The following is a 26,594-nucleotide window of genomic DNA, read 5'->3' on the forward strand; positions in this document are numbered from 1 at the left end:
TCACTCTGGGCGAACTGTGAGACCGCCTCTAAATTTAACTTGCTTGCTTTTATAAAAATAAATAAAAATATAGAAACAATGTGTTTTCTTGGCGCCGAATCAACCGATTCAAATCACCCTGGACGCTGAGGCTGACACTCGTGCCTCCAGTGCCACTTTGCGAATACTGGCAGGTCCCGTAAACAGGCCTTTGTTTTGCTTTACTGGCTAGGCGCATTTTTTGCCAGGAATGCGCCCCGCAAAGGTGACAGCCCAACACGGGGAGCGCCTTCTGACGTTACAGGACGGCTCCCACCCGCTGTCTCCCTTAGCCACGCCCTTTCTCGCCGTCGACCAATCAAACCGCGCCACCATAACCCCGCCTCCGCGACAGCAACGCCCTATGGCAGCTATGCGCCCTTTCCTCTCCGTAAATTTTCAAACAAGGACACGGGACTCAGAGCGGAAGTTAATGCCTACGTCTCCCCCGTCCCGCCCTTCCCGTCTCCCTCGCAGAAGCCTTCGCGCTCCAATCAAAGGCCGCCAACCACCTTGACACAAGCAGTAGCAAATCATAGACGCATAGCTTGAGACGTTCTAGGCCCAGGCGTGATTCTTCTATGATATCCCGTCAGCGGCTTCCGCGTTGTACCATAAAGATGAAAAAGCAACCTCCCATGTAGGACTTCAAAACTATTGTGTTTGCCTTTCTCTAGGACTATCCCAGCCCTTATGCCAGGCTTCCGGCTTCCGTCGTTTCCGCCGCGGCCCAGGAAGTTTACGCTACTCGTAAACTCCTCATACGGATATCAACCGCGCTCGGTGCCCATTTCACTTCCGCCCTCGGGGACGTTCTAGGCGCAGTCTGTCAACCTCAGTGACTCGGAGGAGGAAGCGGCGGACGGGGTTGTTTTTTTCTTTGGTTCTTTTTTTTTTTAAACCCCGCTCCCCGGGGGCGCTCTAGCCCTCACTTCCGCGGCTGTCTATAGTTCCAAGAACGGCCCACTCTCTAGACTGTTCTCTGGAGCAGTTCCTTCTCTATGGCTCCGCGCCGCCGGAGCGGGAGGGCGGCAGGGACGTCGCGTTTTTAGCCGGGAGGCCGCGGCGGCGAGGGAAGGCCGGGAGCAGATGGAGCCTGGCATGGAGGCGGAGACGTTGGAGTCGAAGATCAGTGAGTGCGGGGGGGGGGGTCGCCTCGGCGATTTCTGGCCCCACCCGGAGCCGCAGGTGCTGGTCCTGAGGGGAATCGTTGCCCTGGGCCTAACGCTCACCAGGGAACGGAGCTCGGAAGCTCTGGGCCAGGTAGCAGCCCAGACGCCACCCTTCTCGCTTTTGTTTCCTCGCGAATCGCCGGGATGCTTTGCTCCCCTGCCCCGACCCACGCAGTTCGTAACGTGCGAATGTGCAGGCGTGTCCCAGGAATACGCAACCCCAAGTAAAGTGCTGTTGGATTCAGTAGGCTTGCTCTGCAGTCAAGCACACCTAGAAGGATTATTTTTCCCATTTCATTTCTAATTGGTAAACCGCCTTTTTACATTACCTTACCCAAGGCGGTTTACACACACACACACACAAAGCAAAGATTGCACACCTTATAACGATCTGATCCAGTGCAAAAAAAGAAAGTCATAATAAAAGCATAACTTTAAAATGTGTGCAGCCACTGAAAGAGAGGGGAAGAGACGCCTCTCCTACCACACTCTTGTCAGCTCTGGTTGTAAAGTAGTAAGGGGTGCTTAAAATACATTCAGAGACATAGGCAATGGGCAATGCCCAGTGAAGTCATACTTGAAAGTTAAGTCCATTGATCTCCCTGGTTCTGCACTTGAGTGTGAGTAAGATTGGATATCACCCATAATTTGCACTTGAATTGACAGGGAAAGAGACATTAGCTTGAGCTAACAATCTACCCCAAAATGAAGTGGACAGGTTTCATTTGGGGGCTATCCACTTTGAAGATCTACCTCCATTTCACATGAGAGTGAGCTCTGGTCTGAAAACTTCTGTCACAATATGGTTGTTGGCCTTTAAGCTGTATTTCTTTTCTAGAGCTTCTTTCTGCCCCTTTTATTATCTATCCATACTGAGATCATTGTGTCATTCTGTTCTCCAAAGCAGCTTGATTAATGCTTTAGGATTAACCCAGCCTACAGTTGGCAGATCATTATAAAAAGGCATGTTGTTCTTCTTGTGCCAGAAGATTGTTGATTAGTTATACCAAGATGAAAGCAAAATAACAAACAAACAAACAAAACACAGTGTAGTTATTTTGGCTATGGTGAGCATCTGGTCCTTAATGCAGCTTCATTTCACTTCATTTTTTTACATGATGCTTAATAATGTAAGCTGGTGAAAATGTGGGTATGTCATCTTCCCAAGAGTTGAGGAGCTGGACTGAATCACTCTATGCTCCAGTCCCAGATCTCATTCATGATCAAATGAAGCTATCTAGATTGAGTCATACTGTGGATGGCACTCGCAGATCTTTTCTAATCCTGCTTTGAAAGAGCTTTTCTAGCAGTGGTGCTAGGGATTGAACGTGGGACTTTTTGCGTGCAAGACATGTGCTCCTTTCCTGAGTTATGACCTCTTTCAGTTGCCTAATTCCCACTGTATGTCGTGTCACCCTTGCAGGAAACTGTCTTTTTTAAAAACTTCCCTTTATGTGGGATACCGTTGGAAAACCACTCTGGGAAACTGTTGTTCCCCTTGCAGATAAGATCTGCTCTTGACAGAAGTTTTTCTTTTCTTTATCAATCCAGATAGAGCTACCAACCCTCTGAACAAGGACCTGGAATGGGACAGCATTAATGCTTTCTGTGACCAGCTCAATAAGGAACTAGAGGGGTTAGTATACCTAATCTGTTGCCCTACAAATTATAGACAGATTAACTGTTTTGTCTGTGGAGACTCCAAATAACTGGTTAAATGAGGGGCTTCTAGAAAAGCATTCAGAAGAAGCATATGGCTGCAGCAGCACCCTGTTGTTTCTGCTCTTCTGGTTTTGTGTTTTGTCATCCTTGCCCCCTTCATTTGTACTTTGATGTCCTAAGACTTTGGTTCATTTTCTTATTTTACATGAAACTGTGTTTCCTCTCATTGGGATAACATTTGGGGGGGGGTGTTAGATATTAAAAATGGGAACCTACTTCTTTGTGAAGTAGTCAGGAGTTGGGGACTGATGGAAAGACAAATAGAAAAAGGAATTAGTTAAAGAAGACATGGTTTATTGGATGGGTATGCACAAAATCAGATCTAAAAGGGTTTGTTGGCACAGTATGAATGCAGAGTTAGAGAAATACATTGTGTGGTGTAAACCTGTTTAAATGCTATGGGGATTTAGCAGATTGCAAAAAAGAATTGCTGTGCTGTGTGGGTGGGCTATAATAAATAGATAGTGTATAAGGAAATGGGAACATGGCACACCTCTCTTTGTCTGTAGTGAGTCAGGTTTCACAGTGTGTCCATTTTGGGTTACTGGAATCTTTGACTAAGGTCTTGAATTAGGATTATGAATTCATCATGGGATAGACTACTCAGACCCCAGCCAGCATGGAAAGGGATGATGAGATTTGTAGTCCAGCATAACTTAGAGGGCACCATGTTGGCTACACCTACTTCTGGAGCAACAGAAAACAAATTTGACCTCTAATCTGCTCAAATTACTACTATTTCAAATTACTTCTAATGTATTTCAAATTACTGCTGCTGCATATCTTCCAAACCTGAGACCTTGAAATTATGGTCTCGGAAACCACAGTAAATTACATAAAGCCTTTCAATAAAATGCCAGAACCGCTGATCTGTCAGGGGCAATTCCATTTCAGAAACCTAGGCAACCTCAGTTGCTTCAGATGCTGCTGCTGCTGCCTGGCCTCTGGGGGCTGCCTAACAACAACTGCTAATGGGATCAGCTGAGCTAGGAGGGACAGGCAGAGGCAGTGGCTGGGTGTCTTGGCTGCAAGCCCAATTCTGCTGTAGCTGGAGAGTGCTGTAAACCAAACTGCATCAAAAGTGTGCCGAGGTTGCTGGAGCTAATTGGACTGTGAAATAAAATGAACACGGGAGTAAAAGAAGGCATCCAACAGGTCCTACAAACTGCAGCACACACAGGAGTTAAGGCCAGACCATTTACCCCAAGTGTTTTCACAGCAAGATCTTTATCACAGCAGCAAGTCCTTCAGTAACCATTCCTGTGTCTTATCATTCAGCCCACCGCTTGCCACTCGACTTCTAGCCCACAAGATCCAGTCACCACAAGAATGGGAAGCCATTCAGGCTCTTACGGTAAGAGGTTGTGAACCATTACCTGCCAGTTTTAACTAAAGCAGGTGTGTGGAACGGTTGGCCCTCCCAATGTTGATGAACCACAACTCCAGTCAGCCCCAGCAAGAATGGTCAGGGATGTTGTGGAGTTTTAGTTCAGTTTTAGTTCCCCACACCTGGACTAAAGGCTGGAGGGAGGGAGGTGAAGTTTCCGTGTGAATATCTCAGTCTGGGGTGTCATAACTTTACGTTTTGGATGCAGCCTTGGGCAGGAGTTGACCAAAGCTTAACACGAATCTATTTGAAGGCTGAGGCAGTTGGCTCAGGAGGGTTGGTGAGTCCCCCCACTGTATAGCAGCAGGTCAGATAGTTTTGCCAGATGCCTTTGTTTTCTCATGGGATTCTCAGTATTTCGGAAAAGGCATTCTAGTCCCATTGTTTTCAGCACTTCAGGGACATAGCTGTCAACTTTTCCCTTTTTTAAGGGAAATTCCCTTATTCCGAATAGGATTCCTTACAAGAAAAGGGAAAAGTTGACAGCTATGTTCAGGGATGATGTGGGGAGTGTTGGCCCTGAGGAGTGTTGAAAAACTTGCTCAAGCCAACAGCCTCCATTGAAACACTTTGGCAAGTTACAACTGATTTGTGTAATTCTAGACACAGGATCAGTATAGAATTGGGGCTTGAATGGGCCTGATGATTATGTACACTATGTACATGTCAACGAAAAATCAGATAAGTGAAACAAGTGAACCAACTCTCACGTTGCAGTGAGAGTTTTCCCAGTCCTCCCACTACTGCCTCCAAAGAGATTAAGAACAAATAGATTTCCTAGGCTAATTTCTGATCCTCAGATGGACAAACGTAGATCGTGAATAAAAAATCATTTGTTTATGCCACACATGTTTTTTGTCTTGGCTCTTCTATCACAGTCTTTCATACACAGCACTTCCCACTGTCCTATATAAAGTGGGAGAGGATCCCCCCCACCCTTACATATTATTTAGGAAATTTTCTAGCCGGTTATGTTTTCCACCCTAATGAAGGTCTTTTCATCCATGACTTAAGTATTCTCTTCCATTATTTTACACCATGAAACCTGACTTCAGTCTCAATTTTTTGAACTGATATTTTCTTGACAGTGGCTCTTGGACTATTTAAGAAGTAGATAAATTGAAAACAGTGCATACAATGGGCTAGTAATGGTACTTTTCTTGGACACACATTGAAGCACTGTAGAAGAGTTGTTTTAAGTCGTAGTTATTGAGATGTAAACAGTTGTCTTATGTAAATAGTTGCATGATGAAAAAGTGAATCATAGCCAATATATATTTTTTCTCCACTTCTGTGATGTCTCACAAACCATCCCATCTTTTGAATTTTATCTTCAGTGAGTAATTTTGGCATGATGGCGAGTGAGACAAGTACCGTATTTTTCGCTCTATAACACGCACCTGACCATAACACGCACATCGTTTTTAGAGGAGGAAAACAAGGGAAAAAATATTCTGAATGAAACAGTGGACGTATCATTTTTGTGATTCATGCTGTGGCCACAGACATGTGATCTGATGGTGAATTTGGGGTGACCCAATGCAAAAATCCTGAGAATCCCTGTGGATCCATGCTTTGTAACCACGTTTTTGCACCATTGCAGCCCCAGGCAACAGTGGGTGCGTGATTTTGGGGGGGGGGCAGGCTGTAGCCATGGACATGCTATGTGCTCTGATGGTGAATTTTGGCTGACCCAATGCAAAGATCCTGAGGATCCCTGTGGATCCATGCTTTGTAACCACGTTTTTGCACCATTGCAGCCCCAGGCAACAGTGGGTGCGTGATTTTTTTGGGGGGGGACAGGCTGTAGCCATGGACATGCTATGTGCTCTGATGGTGAATTTTGGCTGACCCAATGCAAAGATCCTGAGGATCCCTGTGGATCCATGCTTTGTAACCACGTTTTTGCACCATTGCAGCCCCAGGCAACAATGGGTGTGTGATTTTTTTGGGGGGGGACAGGCTGTAGCCATGGACATGCTGTGTGCTCTGATGGTGAATTTGGGGTGACCCAATGCAAAGATCCTGAGGATCCATGTGGATCCATGCTTTGTAACCACATTTTAAGTGGGGAGGGAAGGAAAAACACAGAAGGCTAAGAATGCAGGAGAGGGCTATAACGTGAGGAAAGGAAGGCAAAAGTTTTCCCCCACCCACCCACACAAGCCAGCCACTGTTTAAGGATTTCATCCTTTTAAATGGAAGAAGGCATATTTGAATGCTGTGTGTCTCCAAAAACAAAAAGCAGGAAGTCAAATCAGAATTTTAAGCCGAACCTGTAATCTCTCTTCCCTTCACAAACATTGTTTCCTCCGGAGCAGGGACAGGATAGAGCGACGCTCTGCTCTCCTCTCTACTTGCCTGGAGGGGAGGGGCTTTCCCTGCTCTTTGTTCCGTTTGAGCAAACACAGCAACGAAACAGAGCAGGGTGGGCAGTAAGACCCTGAGGCAGAATGCAGGGAAGCTGCCACTTCCTCTCTTCAGGCTTCCCTTCTCCCTGAAGCGCGGTTTGATTTTTGCCTTATTTTTCGGCTACAGGGACCACACATTCGCTGCATAACACGCACAGACATTTCCCCTTCCTTTTTAGGAGAAAAAATCTGCGTGTTATAGAGCGAAAAATACGGTACTTTTTCACAAGCCCGATTATTCTAGTCCTGCTCCTCTTCATACCACCTCTTCAGAGTCATGAGCCAGCTCCTTGAAGTCATGGGATTATTTTCTTTCAAAATATCTGAGCTCCTTTGAGAAACTGCATTTCTCTTGTTGAATGCTTCTTTACAGCCATGACGACTAGGAAGTTGTCTTGCCTGTGGCAATTGTGCATTACGGTTATGGCATAAGGGATTTCTTCCCCATCCACACAAAACAGTTGCTTTAGATGGTTAGGAACAATAAAAGTGCTTATAATTAAATGAGCGGAAATGCTAAATGAATTGCCAAACAAGAATTAGGCTACTTAGCAATATCATATTAAAAAAGAAATTCATAAACTATCAATTTAAAAACATCTGAATAAAAATGCCTCAAATGGTGTTCTATTTAAAATGAAATTTATAGTCACAAATGGAAAATCCCTGTTATTTCTTCCGGCCCCACTCCTTACATTCATCTTGCATCATGAATTGAGGGGACTCTGACCAGCCTTCTGCTGATGTGATGGAAGCTTTCAGATTCTAGCAAGAGTAAATGCAGTTGGCACATAAGAGCTTGGGAAAGAGTAAACTCTCATCTGACTATTGACATGTGAAATATAGGATCAGGTGCCTAATAAGGATACTCTTGCAGCATTCAGTGTGTCTAATGAATTCTACTCACCTGTGCACACAGCAGCGGAGGAGGGCGGGATATTTTGAGTCTCTGGGAACATAAAACATTGGTCAACACATGTCATTGACTGGTTATGTCATTATGCGTGAACAGTGGTCAAGGATGATGGGAACAAACACCTGGAGGGCGGTGGGTTCCCTATGCCTGGGATAAGGAGATTCAGCCCCTACTCAGAGGTGTACCCCAGAGGTGTCAGGAAGTGGTGGCCAATTCTGCATTGAGTTCAGATGGGATTCCCTTTGATTATTTCCAGCCCTGTGAGATAGGGAAGGTAACTTGTGCAGGGAGCCACGTGGGAGCTTAAAATAGGTCTCCAAGGGACCCTATTAATAGCTGGAGTAGATTTACTGGCTGGATTCAGCCAAACATCAATGTAAAGCACAATGATGAGGTTTACTGCTGTGAGTATGGGCATCAGGAGGACAAAATGATAAACACGGTAGTACATTTTTTAAAAAATGGGGAGAAACGTGTGGTGTCTTCTGGTACATATATTTCATAGGGTGCTGTTTGTGCCCTGTTCTAAATAGCTACCCAGTCCTCTGTTCTATTGCACCCTGAAGCAGGGAATGGGATTAGGGCCTCCTGGGGGTTAGATATCCATGCTCACTCCCTGCTGTCTTGCCCATGCACAGGTGCTGGAGGCCTGTATGAAAAGCTGTGGAAAACGCTTCCATGACGAAGTAGGCAAGTTCCGCTTCCTTAACGAGCTCATCAAGGTGGTGTCGCCCAAGGTGAGTCTCGTCAGTGGTGTGGCAGGAACAAGAGGGGTGGCGACATAGGCTTCATTGAAACAGCAAAGAAGGAGCTGTTTTGCGCCATGCAGACTTTTCAGCAGACTTCGATTCCAGAGCAGTAGAAGGCAATTTAGGGATATACGTTGGCTTTATGGCAATAGCGTGGGAAATCCAGAGCTGCTTGACAGAATATGTCTTTTATTTGTTCCTTTGATTTGTGTCCTCACTCATGCTTACAAAAAGCCTCAGGTTGGCTTTTGAATCCCCCTTCTCCTTTTGTGGAAATGCTGAAGTAGAGATCAGATTCCATTCTGCCAGCAGCTACAGATGGTTTGGGCTGGACTCCTTAACTTTCAAAATACAGCAAAGGGGTAAATCCTCACTTTCCACCCCAACCAAGTACACAAAATGTCACCTTGAGCTTGTTACAAAGCTCCCTGGGACCACGGTGCAAGCCTTTCTCCCAATATAAATTCCTCCTCTAAGTCCCGTCATGTTTGATGTGGGTGTGTGCTTGTTTCCCTCAGTATCTAGGAAGCCGGACCCCAGAGAAAGTGAAATCCAAGATCTTGGAGCTGTTGTATAGTTGGACATTGGGCCTGCCTCATGAAGTGAAGATTACAGAGGCCTATCAGATGCTGAAAAAACAAGGTGAGAGACCCTTTCTGAGCCCAGAGAATCCATGGCTTCGCCGCTGCCCCCCAGCTATGTGTTCTGATGCAGAAGAATGTAGCTTGTCAAGCTTTATTTATTTGTTTTTTACATTTTATTTCCCAACTTTGCCTCCAGGGAACTCAAGGTGGTATACCTGGTTCTCCCCCCCCCCCAAATGTCACCTTCACAGCAGCCCTGTGAAGTAGGTTAGGTTGAGAAATTGTGACTTGCCCAACGTCACCTAGTGAGCTTTAGGTCTGATTAGGAGTTTGAACCCTGGGGCTAGTCCAACCCTCTCTAACCACTACACCATATTGGTTAACATTTTGGCATTTTAAAAAAAAATCATGAACTGCACATCAGCAGCACTGGAAGGGTAGTATTAAGAACTGAACATTCCCTTGTCGTTATTCCATAACAAAAACCATGAGAAATGCAGAGACCTTTAAGTTGGTAAAAAACTGCTGTTTGCTTGCAGGGATTGTAAAATGTGATCCCAAGTTGCCGGACGATGCCCCCTTCCCGCTGCCTCCACCCAGGCCAAAGAATGTCATCTTTGATGATGAAGAGAAGTCCAAGGTAAGCACTAAATAGATGACTTTAAACTTTTCTCATTTTTCTTGTCCATCCAAGATAGAGTTTTCCGCTGGGGGAAATACTTCCAGGTGCAGAAGGAGCCTCTATCGGCCCCTTTAAATTTTCTCAGTTTCTTACCAGCTGCAGTTTGTTCCCCCTGCAGTAACAGGCAAAAGTCTCCTGCCAAAATGGTGGGATTTCCCTCTGTATTCCCTTTAAACATCTTAATTTCCTGCTTTGTTGCTAAGAGACAAGAATGTTATAGCAGGCTACCAAGCTAAATGTAAGCTACCAACCATGTGTGGTGGGTTCAAGAGACCTCTTGTTTTTGCTGCCTGCCTGGAACTACCAAACTAGGGTTCTGGCAGGTCCCAGTATATAGTTGTTGGGCTAAGTGGTTACAAGCTGTAAGGCAGGGGTACAGAAATGCTCCCAGAGCAGCCTGTTTGCCCCTCAGGACTGCTTTCCTCTGATCTATGTGCCTTTGCAGATGCTGGCTCGCCTGCTCAAAAGCTCCCACCCTGAGGACCTCCGGGCTGCCAACAAACTTATCAAAGAGATGGTTCAGGAGGTAAGCTTTCCCCACTGAGAACTCTTTCCACCTCCAGCTGTCAACCAGGTTTGTGCCGTTTGTGTGCCATTCTGGTCTTTTCCAAGGGATCTTAGAGCAGAGTCGTATCCCCACGATGTAGTTCAGGTAGTGAGTTGCATATCTGTGCAGGGATTCGAACCCGGATTCCATTCTGTGTCAAGCCCTCTTGCCTGGAGATGTGTAGGTGTCTGGTGGGGAGATGGGAGGGTCCTTCATAGCTCTACTCTTGTCCCTCCGTCAACATTGGGTTGAGGGGAGGAACAGTAAATACATGGCTGGAGCAGAGTAAGAAAATGGGTGGTGTGTTTTTGCCTGTTCCTAGGTTGTCCTTTGCTGTTGCGCTGAGGGGTGGAGGGGGAAAGAGATTCTTGAGCTTCAGAAGTACAGTTTGCTGTTGTAAAAGGAGCTGTAATAGTTCTCTACAATGCAGCTGGGTAATGTTCCCCAGTCTCCAGGGTGTTGTGGCATTCTCCCAGCATGCAGCAGTGTTGGTGGTGTAAAACGGGAGGGTCTCAAATCACTGTCCAAACCAGAGTCCCTTCCAGGTGGCATTCCAGAAAGTGGGCCACTCATTCTGAGTTTTCCAGAGGGGTAAGGAAGAAACCCAGGCTGCTCTCACCCTTCCACTTCTTCCAGGACCAAAAGCGAATGGAGAAGATCTCCAAGAGGGTGAACGCCATCGAGGAGGTGAACAACAATGTGAAGCTCCTGACCGAGATGGTGAATAACTACAGCAAAGGGGAGACGACCGAGAGCAGCGAGGACCTCATGAAAGTAAGAAAAGAGCTGTCCTAGTTGTGGGAGCTTTTTACAGTGGTACCTCGGAAGTTAAACGGAATCCGTTCTGGAAGTCCGCTCAACTTCCAAAACTTTTGGAAACCAATCGGAAGCCATGGAAGTTGTGTCAGACGTTTGGGTTCCAAAGAACGTTCACAAACCGAAACACCACCTGGGTTTGCAGTGTTAGGGAGCCAAAACATTTGACTCACAAGGTGTTCAGGATCCAAGGTACAACTGTCGTTCCTTCAGCTGGTCTTGGTGAAGTTAATGATGATTTCAGATTGACACAAACCATAAATATCATTACAGAAATTTCAGAAACCTCCCCAAATACCAAACAGTTGTGTTTTTAGACTGTATATCGGGAGTGGGGATTAGGTTCCAGCTGGAGGTCTAGATCCTGACCACCCCCCACCTTCGCAGGCCATTTTGACAAGTGAGCAGGACCTGTCAATCCTGGCGTCACAATGACATCAGGTGATGCAATGTAACAGATTTCCTTTGTGGGCATGAATTGAGTTCCACCTGTTGGGGAAGATCCTTTGCGTTGCTGGCTTGAATTCAGGTTGGCAGCGCAAAGAAATATTTGTACTGAAAGCAAGCCCTGCTTTGGATCTTGCTCTAACTGTTGATCTCAGCCGGGCTTGCTGTCCAGGGCCAGTCTGGTGATTTCCACTGACAGCAAGTCTCCTTTGTCAAGGAGCAGCCAGAAGCATTTTTTAAAGTTCCCAGGTGTTCTATGTGCCGTTTCTCTACCTGACCCACACGTGACATCGCCTGTGATATCAGGTGTGGGCAGGTGTGTGAGACTTGCGGGGGAAACGAACTTGTAACCCCAAGAGAGCATATTATAAAACCGACTCTTTCCCCATTGCAGGAGCTGTACCAGCGTTGTGAGCGCATGAGGCCCATGCTTTTTCGGCTTGCTAGTGATACAGAGGACAACGATGAGGCACTAGGTAAAAGCAGCCTGCCACCCTAGATGGTGACAAGGGCCTTCCTATTCTTACCCATTCCCACCCCCCAGGTTCCCTACTTCCACCTCACGCTGAGCTGTTCAGGACATGCTACTTGGATGGGTGGGTGGAGGTCCTTGAGAAAATATTCCAAATTTCAAAACTGGATAACTGGGACTGTTTCAGCTAAGACTGTACTTTAATTGCATCAGTAGACCCACCAGGATGGCAATCTAACTCTCAGTAGCCATCTACATGCTTTTAGTGGTGCGGTACATTCTTGCTGCGGAAAATCAAATTTTAGGCTTCAACATTCACATACATTCTTGTTGAATAATGGGGTTCTGGGGCACCCTGTGATCATCATCTTTGTCCTCCTGTTGCAGCGGAAATTTTGCAAGCCAATGACAACCTGACGCAAGTGATCAACCTGTACAAGCAGCTTGTGAAAGGAGAGGAGATCAATGGTGAGACTGCGGCTGGTTGTCTCCCAGGTAAGGAAGCCCAAGGAAAGGACTGCCCTAAAGGGAAGGTTTTGCTTTGTCCTTTCCAAAGCAAGACCCTGACCACGAAATATTGCCGAGTGAAATTGGTTGGGCATCCAAACTTGCAATTAAGGAAGTAGAAAGAAGAAGGTCTTGGCTGCTCTCTTAGGTGAGTTTGCAGTCAGCAGACCTAGAGCTGGGTCAGTCAAGCAGAAAACATGGGAAACGGGGGATTGTGGAACAAGCATCTAACTAGCATAATTGACTCGCTTGCTTCTTCTCATAGGCAGCACTTCAGCACTTCTGGATCTATCCGGACTCGACATGCCAACCACGAGCCCCTCCTACCCAGCCTTACCAAGCTTCTCAAGTGGTGGCTCAGCAACTTCTGTGCCAGAGCAGACCAGCTCCGTCTCTCTGCTGGATGATGAGCTCATGTCATTAGGTGGGTCCAGGAAATAACAGGAAATAACAGAATACAACAGTAATCTTTAAACACACACACACACATACATACACCACCACCACCATTCTGTAAGAGAGCAACTCAGAGCCCAAGGAAGGCTCTACCAGTTTGCAGAAGGCCATTAAGGAAGATGAGTGGCCTTCCCTGGAAGGGTGTTCCAAAGGCAAGATACAGTTTACAAACCTCTGCCTGGTCCTACGCTCTTTGGATTCTCCATTCTGGCACCATGGGATCTCCTTTATCTTTTTCTTCTCCTCTCTAGGGCTTAATGATCCAGCAACTCCCTCAGCCCAGGGTACAGATAACAGTGGCTGGAACAATTTTCAGGTAAGGGCTTGGTTTTTAGAAAATATTAATTTCTTTTTAAGAGAATTCAGAACCCTTTTGGGATGGGAGAAGAACTGCAGCTGATGCTGCAGCTTTTTCAAGGAGGAAAGAAGGTCAGCTGTAAGGCCAAACTGTATTCATTTTCTCCATTGAATTTGTCCTCTGAAACCTGCACGTGGATGATCACAACTGAAGACTGTATGCTTGTATTTTTGCTCGGAGTGCATATTCTGACAAACTGAAATTGGCTATATTCCCACGGCATGTGTACAAGGGGTGGGGTGGGGGAAAACATGCATACGTACGTGCAGTCATTGAATATGGCAATTTGTGTCTGTATGTGGTTTCTACGTAGAAGTAACGTATGAAGGAAATGCTGTAAATTCTGAGGTAGTTCTCATCATCTACTACCACTTCAGGATGTTGGCTCTTCAACTGGGAATGGGGAGAACTTTCAGTCGGACTAGAACAAAGCTCCATTGCACATGAAAACAAATCTCCCTGCTCCTAGTGGTCTTAGTGAGAGGAAGGGGAAGTCCTGCTTTCTTGGAGTGGAGAGAAAAGGATGGAAGTAGCTTGAGGCTGCAGCTTCCCTTCACCATATGAAAGCTAAGTCTCCAGCAAATGGAGAGTTGCCTCTTATTTTTGTGGGTGAACAGGCATTTCCCTCTATTTCTTGAGAGTGAACATTAATCTCTGACTGCTGCATTGTTGGTATGTATTTAGCTCCATGCCTCAGCGCCAAACCTTGCAGTAATAACATTCCCATCATCCCCATCATTCCTTGAGTGGTGCTGTCAGTGTGGGGCTTGTGCAAGTCTGCTCTGTGGAAATGTACAAACTTGCAAACCACTGCAGTCCTTCCAGCTGTGTTCTGAAGCAGGATCACAGTAGTTTGCCAGAGCTGTCATAGTGTGTCAAAGGCCGTGTGTTGAACTGTGTTCTTTGTACTGGGTGGTAATATCGCTGATCTCGCTGCCAAGGGGTTTTGCTTCAGTTTGCTTGCTCTTGGTTGCATTGCTGTTAGTTCTTCTCTTTCCACTGCAGTCTTCTGACAGCCCTGAACTTGGCGCGCCCCCAGTCCCACCCACCCCAGTGGGGAAAGCTGATGCTGGACCACCTGCTACGACACCTCCAGCTGCCGCCAGCGGTATGGATGACCTGGATCTGCTGGGCAAGACTTTGATGCAACAGTCTCTTCCCCCAGAGTCTCTGCAAGTCAGATGGTAGGAAGCAAGGTGGGGAAGGGCCGGCTGCGAGGAGGGAGAGCAGCTTCTGGCTGAAGTGGAAGCCCGCCTTCCTGCTCCTTCTCTCAACAGCTTGTGTCTCTCTTGTCCACTTTGCAGGGAGAAGCAGCCCCCGCCACGGTTGACACTGCGTGACCTCCAAAACAAGAGCACTTCCAGCCCAGCTGTGAGCACCAGCAGCGCCCTGCCTCTCTTCCCGAGCCTCTCTTCAAACCCTCCTGCCCCCTTGCCCCTGTCCTCTGAGCAGCCAGCACCTGCCGCAGCCCCTCGGGGGCCCCCAACACCTTCTGGAGCCACGCCCCCCACAGCAGGTCTCCCTGCTTCCACATCCCCCCTGGAAATCTCACTGACAAACGTCACGGTGCCTCTGGAATCCATCAAACCAAGTGAGTCTGGGCAGAGGTGGAGGGTGGCCTTACCCTGGGACAGGTGGCTTGGCTCAGCTGCTTGAGAGACTTGGGGCTATTCATTCTGCAAGCACCTTTTCTCTCAGATGGGTGGAAGGGGCTTGATCTTCACCAGGGTGGGTTGATGAATCTTACCTCCCAGCAAGGTGTTGGACTCCAGGATGCAAGGTGGTGGCTCTCCTAGTTCTTCTCAGCTCTCTGATGGACTGGTAGGAAAGAGCACATATACAGGAGGCCGCCATGTGTTGAAACCCTTCTTGTAAATAAGTCTCAGCCCAAGAAGGTCTTCTGCACCTGTTGCGAAGCATCTTCACCTGCCCTGACTTTTAGTGGCTAAGTGTTAGCTGGGAGCAGGGCCATCTTTAGCATATGTGCTGCCGGGGTGCAAAGATCCGCCCAGCGCCCCCAAATTTAGTTTAGCGAAACATCAATCGTGTCAAAGGTGCCGCTGCACAGCAGCTCAATACAATACGGAACATAATATTTTGATGTAAGAGTTCCTTTCGCATGCACGGCACTGTTGTGAATGACAAGCGCCATCATTGAGTCTGACAAGCACCGCTGTTGTGAATGATAGGCACCGCAGCTAGTGCAACGTGTCTTTAGTAAATGAGCGCACAAAGCCGAAAGTCCTTTAGTGACATGGTAGGTATACATTTCGGTAATACCTAGGTATATATGTATTTCGTTTTTCTATCTTGCTCAAAATTATTTATTATTTCATAACAGGTAAATAGTTAAGGGCTTAGGCGGCTCCAGTGGCGGGCGCCTGGTGCCCCCCAGAATTCGGCACCTGGGCGCCCTTGCACCCCGGGGTAAAGATGGCCCTGGCTGGGAGGAGATTGTGGGGAAGGACTTATGATCTGCTTTTCAGTATTGAAATTGACGTGTCTTTGCCTCTTTACACACCTGTTGTTGCCAGCCTTTGCTGTATCTGAGAAAGGATGCGCTATTAACTTAAACAGCATTAAACAAGGAGATTGAGTCACAAGCTGTTCTTAGCCTTGTTAGGGCTTCAGAGGGCGCCTGTGGCAGCACAATGGGTCAGTGCGTCTGGCAGCTAACCAGAAGGTTGGTGGCTTGAGCCGCCCAGGGACAACTGGGGGCAGAATTCCTGCATTGCAGGGGGGTGGATTAGAAGACCCTCGGGGTCCCTTCCAGCTCTACAATTCTGTGATTCAAATGTTATAATGCCCAGCGTGTAATTGCATTTAGCCAGCGAGTGAATTGTTTGCCTCTGCGGAATGAACCAATCCTCTCTCTTCTGTTTTGTGGTTCTCCTGGTATTTCTTTGCTCCAGGCAACATCCTGCCGGTGACAGTGTATGACCAGCATGGATTCCGTGTCCTTTTCCACTTTGCCAAGGACTCTCTGCCTGACCGGCCTGATGTGCTAGTAGTGGTCATCTCCATGCTCAGCACAGCCCCCTTGCCCATTAGGAACATCATCTTTCAGTCTGCCGTCCCCAAGGTATTTTATTGACTTACTTCATTCATATCCTGACTTCCTTTCGGTGCAGGATCCAAAGCAACTCACAGCATGAATGAAAACAGATGCAGCCAAAACCACAATTATAACTAAAAGCAATTTTAAAAAGTAACTTATTATAAGCAGGTTCTAGTGCAACACACTAACCACTACTCCACACTGCTTTGAGAAGGTAGAGGAAGACATCAGGCCTGCAACCCTTCCCAGGGCCCCATGAACACTACCTGTCCAATCTTCATACATTCCTCTTGCCTCCATTTTTGATAACTTAGGAGTGGGAGGCGGTGTAGCTCTGTGGTAATAACCATGCTTTATTTTCAGAAGGTCTCAGGTTCATTCCCCTGGCATCTCCTGTTAAAAGGATCTTGAAATATCAGAGCTAAAACGGGGAAGATGCTGCCTGAGACCTTGGAGTCCTGCTGCCAGTTGAAAAAAGATGTCCATGGGCTTTGTCTACCAGTGATCTGGTTTTATACAAGACCATTTCAAATGTTGGCCCAGCGGTCATTTGCTGCCAATCCCCATGCCAGCGGTGTGGGACCAGTGTTGGACTTCAATTCCCATCATCCTCAGCCAGCATGGCCAGTGGTCAGGAATGCGGACGGCAGGAATTTGTAGTCCAGCATCATCTCAAGGGTTGTGGGTCTGAGACCCACACTGGGCAAAAAGATTATTTGCATTGCAGGGGGTTGTGTCCCATTCAACTGTACAGTTCTACGATTCTATGTACTCAGTTGTATATTGGCACTTGTATTGTAAAGACTAGTTGTATTTGAAACACCAAATGTGAGGGCCCTGCCCCCTAAAACAGTCAAAGATCGGGAAAAGTATTGGTCCGGTTTACATTTCCTGCCATCCACTGTGAAAAAGAAAGAGCCAGGTTTCTTAAATCATGAGCCCAAAGCACCCAGATTATTGCATTAAATCAAGGTTCTGGCACTAGGGGGAGCTGTTTTCACAGCAGCATAGATGGAGATGGAGCGTGGAAGACTAACCAGGTGATCTTTCCATCTTGGCTGCTTAGAAGCAGGTTTATGAGATTCTCCAGTTTGTGCTCTTTAACAGCTTCAGGTCAGTCACTGAATCCTCCTAATGCGCTTTTGTTTCTGTAGGTGATGAAAGTGAAGCTGCAGCCACCCTCGGGGACAGAGCTCCCGGCATTCAACCCTATTGTGCCCCCCACTGCAATCACCCAGGTCCTCCTGCTTGCTAACCCACAGAAGGTAATGGCACCTCGGCAAAGGGGTAGGGTGGGCGGCATTTCTTGTCCTATCAGCGTCAAACTGCTAATGCCCTGCCAGCATTATTTCTTCCCCCTCCCTCCTTTATTAAGAGCCCTGCGGGATCAGGGCAGTTGCGCTTTGAGTCCGCCACCTTTTCCCCAGATGCCAGTAGGAAACCCTCAATCAGGACCCCCTGAGCGCAAGAGCCACCCCCTAAGAAGGGAAACCTCATCTGTTGCTCATCTTTCCCTCTGTCCAGGAGAAAGTAAGACTACGATACAAGCTGACCTTCACCATGGCCGACCGAACCTACAATGAGATGGGCGATGTGGACCAGTTCCCCCCTCCAGAGTCATGGGGCGACCTTTAGTTGCTGCCGCCGCCGCTGCACTGCGTCTGGCTTCAAAGGATCCTGCCGCCTCTAGGACAAGAGCTTTCCCAGAGCTGGCTGGCCCTCAGACCAAGCTCTCAGACTGGAATGGCTGGCAGCTGGCCGTAGGCTGTGTGTGGAGGACAGTAGGCCGAGGGGAGGCCTGCTGGGGTTGGCAGGGGCAGGGCTGGTTGAGTGAGTTGTTCTCCGTTCTTCTAACTTGGTTTCTGAGCCCCCTCCTCTCAGCTTGCTCTCCCGGCTCTTGCTTTCCCCCCCACGGAAGAGGGCAGTCACGATCAGCTCCGAGAAGTCCGGGGAAAGACTCCTGGGACCGTTTCCCCTCCTCTTTCCTGCTTAAGGTTATGTTGGACCTGATCCCCCTTCCCAACCTTCAGCTCTTTTCACACTCCACCCTGTCCACACACAAGCTTGATACTTGGGAGCGATGCCCCTTGCTCTGCTTCCCTGTGTCGCAACACGAAGCTGAGCTGGGGTCTCAGACGGGGCAAAAGGCACCACCGTTCTGCCACCGGAGGCCTAGTTGTTGGCGCCTGTTCACGACTCCGCTGGCAAAACAGCCTTGACACAACAGGAGGGTGTTTGGGTCTGTTTTGCTCACGAGGCCTCTCCTTCACCCTGGGCTGGATCATGGCTGTGGGCTAACGCTCCCCATGCTGAATGAGCCACCAGTGAGCCGAGCCTGACTCAGCTAATGGGATGGGCGAGGAGGAAAGCGGATAGCGTGCCTCGTCTATTATGCCTTACGTTCAAAGGGTTGGTAGTTGCAGCCTGTTGTGCAGCTGCAAGGGAGGGGTTGTAGCCCACACTCTCCTCTCCTTTCTGGGAGAGGAAGCCGACAATACCAAGAGGCTGCCTACAGGGTGAAGAGGGGCCCACTATATTGCCTGTGTGGCACAGTGGAGCTCCTGCATTTCACAGCTAAATATGGCACAGGCCTGGTACTCGGGAGGAGGGCGCTGAGGAAGAAAGAGTTGCCATAACAATGTCTGGTTCCCCACAGACCTTTGCCAGCTGAAGCTGCCCCTCTTCTCCCGCCCACCAACTGGTGTGCTCACAGGATTTGAGCTAGGAAGCACCCACTCTGACTGACTTGAGTTCTCCTCAGGCCTGGGTGGGAGTGAAGCCTCAGCAAGTTACTGAACAGGCTGCTCCCCGGCAGGTGGACTTGAGCTTTACGGTTGAGAGCAGTGGGTGGGGCTGTGAAGAACGATGTTTTGCCCAGGGGGCTTACGCCCCTGTTTCTGACAACAATTGTCTCCTTTTGGTAGGAAAGCCTTTCTGAAGTGGGGTTCGGCTGTGACTGGATACTTTTACTTTCTGGTCTCTCTTTCAGGGTACTCTTTGACCCCTTTCTAGATTCGGTTTGGTTTGGTTCTTGAAACAGGCTTGTATATATATTTTTGGTGAAAATTCTGCCTATAGAAAAGGACTTTAAAATAGACTCTGTGTGAAATCTGCTGTATTAATGGGAAATAAAACAATTTCTTTCCTGAAGCGCATCAGTCAGGACCTGATTGGAAGGGCACCAGGATCCCATGCTCTGCCTATCTCCAACTTGCAGGCCTCTGCCCATCAAAATACTATTTTGAGAAAAGCTGAATTCTGTGCTCTATATTATGCAAATACACTTATTTTTCATTTGTTTTACTCTACCCCTCCTAGTTGTAAGGGGACTGCAGTTTTACTCTGCTTTGGCAGCACTGTCTGTCTAATTCTAAATGTTTTGTCTTGAGGGCTAGGAAATTGCTTTTTAAAAAAGTAGAAATTCTCAAGATACTATAATGCACGCCCAGTTCCCAATTCAAGACTTGGGTGTGTAAGCACGGAATACGCACAGCTCAGTCTGTAGTTCCACACCTGTCGATTTCAAGAAATACTCCAGAAGTTGTTGGAAGTAAAAATTGCACATCACCTAGTAACACCCCCCCCCCATATTAACCCTGTCTATCTCAGAAATGGAAAATGAGACCACTTTTTCTGTTACGTTTTGCAGTCGAGGAAGTGCTGCAATAATCAGTGACTTCAGGTGTTTAAATTGTTTAGACTGGATAATTGCATATGTTCCGGTCAGGACAAAGAGGTAGAAGTTTTAGATGCCTGCAATGACTGTGCCCTGGAACATTTGGTCATGAAACTGACTAGAGGGGATGCAACCCTTAACTTAAGGGGCATCCAAGACCTGGTGCAGGATATAAATGTTGAACCATTTGCAAAAAAAAAAAGCCCCTGCCAATAATGTTATTGTAGAAATCTACATTCTGGTTGCCTCACCTTAAAAAGGATCCTTGTAGAGCTGGGAAGGTTCAAAATTTAAGGGCAACCAAGTAACTTGAGGGGCTGAAGCAACTCTCCTATAGGAAAGGAGATGATATTTGGGCCTTCTTAAGGTTAGAAAAAAAGGCAAGGGGACATGATAGAGGTGTATAAGACTATACTCAGGGACATCCAAGGAATGTTGCTGAAAGATTGAAACGCAACACATAGTTAAACTACAGCATTCGCTCCCACAAAAGGTAGTGATGGTCACCAACTGGGATGTCTTTAAAAGAGGATTAGACAAATCCATGGAGGATCAGGTTATTGATGGTGACCAGCCATGATGGCTGTATTCCACTTACCATATTGGAGGTGCTGTTGGTAGAGCATGGGACTCTTAATCTCAGGGTTGTGGGTTTGAGTCCCACATACCTGCATTGCAGGGGGTTGGACTAGATGGCCCTTGTGGTCCCTTCCAACGCTAAAGTTCTATGATTCTGAATACCAGTTGCTGACAATCACAGGTGGATAGAGTGCTGCTGCTGGCATTCTACGAGCATCTAATTGGCCACTGTGAGGTCAGAAGACTGGATTAGAGGGGCCATTTATCTTATTAGAGGACTCTGAGCCCCAGCAACCATTTCCAGTCATCCCAGCTTCTGTTCCTCTATCTCAATTCCTGTTTCAGTGCCAGGAACATCCATGTGACATTAAGATACGAATATGGCAACCACCGTTGGCTCCTTGTTTTTGTTAGGGTTGCGATGGTGCGATAATCTCAAGAGTCAGACTATTTCTGCATTTGTGGAGGCGTGGAATTGCTACCAAAGCTAACCAAGGCATTAACTCTGGAAAATGTCACCTCTTCCTCCTCCTCCTCCTCCTGCCGGCAAGCTTGGTCTCAGCTCAAACTTGTGGGCTTGTCGTTTGTGGCTGGGTCTGCTGTGTGCATGCGAAGAGCTCACACTTCCTCTTCTTCCCCACTTCCCACTCCTTTTGCAGAGGCCTCTGCAGCAATAATTGCTGCTGTGTGTCGCAGTGGTTGTGGAGGCCAGAAGGTAGCTACTTAACAGCGTGCAGCTGGATGTCTTGTTTGGGAACATAATACTGCTCCCATCTCCAGCTTAGGAGCTGTCTTGAAGATCTTGTCTTGCAAACTCTTTAAAAAAAGAGTCCAAAATCTGATGCAGTCTCTAGAGAGCACAAATCTCGCGTTCCATTCCTTGCAATGGCCCTCTAAGCAAAATGGCACTACTATTGACAGCTTGAATCCTCTGCAGTAAGGTAGACTTCCCACACATATCTTAGTAGAAACAGGTTGAGTTACAAAAAAAGGAAGCTGGAAATTAATCATCATTTGCATTTTTGTTGTAGTAGTAGTAATTTATTATGGTCATTCATTTTTTACAATGTTTATTATTATTTCAACTTGCATCCCAACCTTCCTCCCAAAGGAGCCTAATGAAATGACTTGCGTGGCTTCTCCAAATGATGAGGAATTGTGGTGTGATGGACTACAGCAGTGGCATTGAGGATAAGTCACTGAGCATTGATATGTCCAGATAAGAATCAGGAAGGTTGTTTCCAGCTTCCTCTCTGATAGACGTAACATATATGCAATTCTTCTATCTGCATTGCAGCTTCTGAGATGGTAGGCACAGTCCCACAACAATAAATTCTGTGCTTGTTTATTTTGTTGGGGCTTAGATCCCATTTCTGTCCTAGTGGCCTGGTCTCTCCTGAGTAGGCGAAGCTTGATCCTCCCCATGGAACCCAAAAGTGGCATCTAAATGGCATCTTCCCTCCTCGTCCCACTGGATGCCCATCTGTCATGGATGCTTTAATTGAGATTCCTGCATGACAGGGGGTTGGACTAGATGACACTCAGGGTCCCTTCCAACTCGATAATTCTATGATCTCTCTTGTCTGCAGTAGCACCTGAAGAGAAGCACACTAGGGAAAGCAGATCCTTTTTTTAATGATGTTTGGTATTCATGCCCCTGAGAAGTCCTAACTAAAAGGGGTGGGGAAGGGACCTGAGATGATTATGATCATTGATGATGATAATAAAATTTATACCCCGCTCTCCCCAGCCAGGACCAGGCTCAGGGCAGCTAACATCAAGCTGTATAAAACGTTAAAAACATAAAATCAAACAATTAAAATCACATTAAAATCAAAATAAAATCCAATGGCAACCCACAAATTATAACTATAAGGGTTGGGGACATTTACTGCTCACCAGGCCCAAGAAGGGGGGCAAGCACTTTGGAACAGCCCAGCTGCAGTTCATGGGGAGCAGGAGGCAAATTGGCTCCAGGCTCTGTCCATTACAGCCTGTTGAGTAATAAATTTAACTTCAGCAGCCCCTTTACATCACAGGCAACACTACTTTCCATCTTGTCTCCGTGTCAGATAAATCAGCTGATGCAGGCTGCATTCTATATGCACGCTTGCAATGAATCTAAAATTTGAGCGCTCAGCTGCAGCATAGTGGCTTTGCCAAAGTATGTGCAATGAAGTGGTCATAGTAGTAGTAGTAGTTGTTTATACTTTGTGGTAGAATTGCTACAGGAAATATATTTGACTGGAGAGAATCAAGACTAAGCCCCAGAAACTGAGTGCTGGAGGGCTACAGGCTCTCAATCCTTGCCCTTAAAGCTTAATAATAATAATAATAATAATAATAATAATAATAATAATAATAATAGATGATGACGACTGAATAATAATTTAGGCCATCACATTCATGTGTGCTTGATAAAGGTAACCTCAAAGCCTGCATAGCCCTAGCTCAACAGATTGGTACCAGTAATTTGTACAAGATGGAAACAAAACACTGATAGCAGTTCTAACCTAGCCCAGCTAATAGATAAATTTAGCAGGCGCAAGAATGCAACCTTTTTAGTAGCCGGCCTGAGGCAGTTCTTTCCTCCTTTCCTTTCTCATTTACAATTATAGAACTTTATCTCTCGATGTGCGCACTCTGACCACTTCCTCACCTTAATTTTCCCACTTCTCAGTAACTTCATGCACTTTGCCCCCATAATTCTTTGCCTGCCTGGGCTTTCTCTGCAACGAGTGGCTTGCAAACGGCTGCAAATTGAGAGATTGCTGACAGAGTTGGGGGGGGGGGTTGGGGGTTTAGAACACAACAGTCATTTCCATCCAGGGTGTGCCTAGGAAGAAAACTTAATGTCACCTCGTTGAGCACTGCTCCCAGCATCATCGCTCCATATCTCATCACACCATGTGGCTGTGGTCCAGCTCCCAAACGATCATGTGAACTGCCTCGATGGACAAAGCAATAGGTGTTCAATAATTTTTTTTTGGGGGGGGGAATTAGTATAATAGTGCCACTGTATTCTGCTCTGGTCAGACCTAACCTGGAGTACTGTGTCCAGTTCTGGGCACCACAGTTCAAGAAGGACACTGACAAACTGGAACGTGTCCAGAGGAGGGCAACCAAAATGGTCAAAGGCCTGGAAACGATGCCTTATGAGGAACGGCTAAGGGAGCTGGGCATGTTTAGCCTGGAGAAGAGGAGGTTAAGGGGTGATATGATAGCCATGTTCAAATATATAAAAGGATGTCATATAGAGGAGGGAGAAAGGTTGTTTTCTGCTGCTCCAGAGAAGCGGACACGGAGCAATGGATCCAAACTACAAGAAAGAAGATTCCATCTAAACATTAGGAAGAACTTCCTGACAGTAAGAGCTGTTCGACAGTGGAATTTGCTGCCAAGGAGTGTGGTGGAGTCTCCTACTTTGGAGGTCTTTAAGCAGAGGCTTGACAACCATATGTCAGGAGTGCTCTGATGGTGTTTCCTGCTTGGCAGGGGGTTGGACTCGATGGCCCTTGGGGTCTCTTCCAACTCTATGATTCTATGAATTGTTTGAGGCAGTGATGTCAGGACTTTGGGGCAGATGCCCAGGACTCCACTCAGCAAAAGGAGCAAGGTGGTCCCTGAATACATCAGGGCTGGCTTCCCACATTTTGAACTAATGCACATTACCATTTAAAGGTGTGCGCACACTACGTGATAATAGGCATTCAATGCTGGGTGACAGTCACCTTTTCCTGGAAACATGACACAATCCCCATATTGTCAATAGAGTCACTGTGGAGTATTGGCTGGAGTGTTGGACTAGGACCTGGGAAACCAGGGTTTGGATCCCAACCCAGCCATGAAGCACACTGGGTGGCGCTGGGCTAGCCGCTGTCTCTCAGCCTAACCTACCTCACAGGGTGGTTGTGAGGATAAAATCGTGAAGGGCGAACCATTTATCCCGCCTTAAGCTCCTTGGAGGTAAAGGTGGTACAGTGGTACCTTGGTTTATGAACTTAATCTGTTCTGAAAGTCCATTCTTAAACCAAAGCATTCTTAAACCAAGGTGTGCTTTCCCATAGCAGCAGGGGACTCAATTTACAAATGGAACACACTCAACATGTTCTGCTTCCAAGGCAAAGTTCACAAACCAAAACACCTACTTCCGGGTTTGCAGCGTTCTTAATCCAAGTTGTTCATAAACTAAGCTGTTCTTAAACCAAAGTACCATTGTATATACATGTAAGAAATAAAAAGAAATAAATATAAAGCACCTTCTGCTGGAACAATTATAATCCGTTTAGTACTGAGAATGTTCTTCTCAAGAGCTTCCTGCCTACATACATGCGCTGAGATTTCCCAGGGCTGGGCCATTCCTCCTCACCATGCTTAACTTGGGTATAAATGTAACAGGCAAAATAGGAAGCTGCACAGTGACTTAAGTCACCTCTGTATAACAATATAGTTGTACCTTGGATCTCAAATGCCTTGGCTCCCAAAAAAATCGGCTCCCAAACAATCGAAACCCGGAAGTGAGTGTTCCGGTTTTCAAATGATTTTCAGAAGCCGAACATCTGGTGAGGCTTCCAATTGGCTGCAGGATGATCCTGCAGCCAATCAGAAGCCACACCTTGGTTTTCGAATGGTTTCGGGAGTCAGGCGAACTCCCGAAGCACATTCTGTTCAAGAACCAAGGTACAACTGTAGATCTTCTGCATTCTTCAGTACATATGCAGAAACACAGCAGTTTTCAGCCCCTTTCGAAAACGAAATGTGTGTTTTGTTTTTTTAAGGCAAGGAAGCTATGGAAATGCTTTTTGAGGGGAGGGGAATAGAGAACACTGTTGCACGTGAAAACATTCCCACTTATGTGCACAGACAACACAGATGGTAAATGAAATCATGTGAAGGTGTGTACAGTTCCAAACCACTGTGTAGTACTGTGGGAAAATGACCCTTGTGCATTCCAAAGGCTACATGTGTTATAATTTAGCAATTTCACATTGCAGTTTTCCTTTGCTCCAGGAAAGGAAATTGCTCCTCGGGAAATTGGTGTTGAACGTTGTGCGTGTTTTATGGAAGAGCACACAGTCTTAAGAAGTTGGTCTGCAGTATTGTGTGTGCAGTATGCAATTAGATACTTCAGAGACAGGCAGGACAGAGTATTAATATTTATAATTGCAGGTAGTAATGTATGGTGCCCAGGGCTGAACTAGCAGGAGCTGTTGCACACTGCTAGCTTTGCTATCCCAAAATCTATTGTTTACTTCACCTTGCCAGTAATGCTGGTTGGGCCAACCTGAGAAAGACCCTCTCTGGGCCTCTGCTGCAAAAGCTACACCCCCATCCTCCTGAGTTCATGCAACTTTATCAGCCAACCGTCTTCCTCACCCCAAACCTCAAGCTTCGTTTCAGCGTCACCCCCACGCTGTCAAGCGTAAGCTGAGCCAGAGAGAGAGAGAGAGAGAGAAAGTAGGAAGTGCTACCGCGCAAGCCCTTGCAGCGTAAAGGCTTGTTCTGCCTTGTTGCATGTTTGCTGTAATAATATTTCCCCTTTAAGGCTTGGCTGAAGTTATTTTTATTTTTTTTCCTCTTTTGGCGGGGTGGTGACAGGAACTGAGAGAGGCAGCAGCAGATCTTACCTGAAGATTGTGAGGGAAGGATATCGGAAGAAAGGGAAATAAGAGGAAATCAGTGAGGGTTGAGGAGGAGGAGGAGGAAGTAGAAATGGGAAGAGAAGGGTGAAGTCAGAGAGAGAGAGAGAGAGAGAGAGAGAGAGAGAGAGAGAGAGAGAGAGAGAGAGAGAGAAAATAAAATAAGACCAGAGAATGACAAGGAAGTGACAGGAATAAGCCTGCTGACAGGAGGAGGAGGAGAGAATCATCGATGGCAACAAGTGCCAGTGGCTTGTGCTGAAGAGGAGGAGGGAAAGAACACCCAGCTGGTTTTTGGTTGTTGTGGTGGGACTGCGTTATCTTTCCCCCAAGATGATGAAGAGACAGTTCAATCGGATGCGGCAGCAGCTCAGTCACCCCAGCATTGGCGGAAGGTA

The 26,594-nt window shown here is 46.9% G+C and overlaps 2 protein-coding genes across 4 annotated transcripts in view; both read left to right on the forward strand.

The window, feature by feature from the left end:
- Positions 1–499: 499 nt before the first annotated feature.
- Positions 500–19,452, forward strand: GGA1 (golgi associated, gamma adaptin ear containing, ARF binding protein 1). Its single transcript, XM_083462327.1, has 17 exons — positions 500–1,150; positions 2,742–2,826; positions 4,191–4,266; positions 8,265–8,363; positions 8,894–9,017; positions 9,499–9,599; positions 10,087–10,167; positions 10,825–10,962; positions 11,846–11,927; positions 12,311–12,418; positions 12,696–12,854; positions 13,138–13,202; positions 14,250–14,428; positions 14,549–14,835; positions 16,157–16,326; positions 17,457–17,567; positions 17,827–19,452. The coding sequence occupies exons 1-17, from the start codon at positions 1,108–1,110 to the stop codon at positions 17,935–17,937; spliced, it is 2,019 nt and encodes a 672-aa protein (XP_083318453.1). The 5' UTR covers positions 500–1,107; the 3' UTR covers positions 17,938–19,452.
- Positions 19,453–25,974: 6,522 nt separating this feature from the next.
- Positions 25,975–26,594, forward strand: part of SH3BP1 (SH3 domain binding protein 1) — a 36,724-nt gene continuing 36,104 nt past the window's right edge. Inside the window, exons 1-2 of one of the 3 annotated variants that reach the window (XM_083462456.1) lie at positions 25,975–26,283; positions 26,314–26,591. In XM_083462456.1, the coding sequence (XP_083318582.1) occupies positions 26,530–26,591 (62 nt within the window). In that variant the 5' untranslated portion in view covers positions 25,975–26,283; positions 26,314–26,529. The remainder of the gene's footprint in view (positions 26,284–26,313; positions 26,592–26,594) is intronic. The other 2 variants (XM_083462457.1, XM_083462458.1) reach the window with 2 other exon arrangements.

This window comes from Podarcis liolepis (genome assembly GCF_965112155.1).
Source record: "Podarcis liolepis genome assembly, chromosome: 10".
In the NCBI taxonomy this organism is placed as follows: domain Eukaryota; kingdom Metazoa; phylum Chordata; class Lepidosauria; order Squamata; family Lacertidae; genus Podarcis; species Podarcis liolepis.

Coding starts and splice junctions, on each gene's coding strand:
- GGA1 (XM_083462327.1), top strand. CDS start 1,108: ATGGAGCCTGGCATGGAGGCGGAGACGTTGGAGTCGAAGATCA. Junction 1,151..2,741: donor GACGTTGGAGTCGAAGATCA/GTGAGTGCGGGG, acceptor TTATCAATCCAG/ATAGAGCTACCAACCCTCTG. Junction 9,018..9,498: donor TCAGATGCTGAAAAAACAAG/GTGAGAGACCCT, acceptor GTTTGCTTGCAG/GGATTGTAAAATGTGATCCC.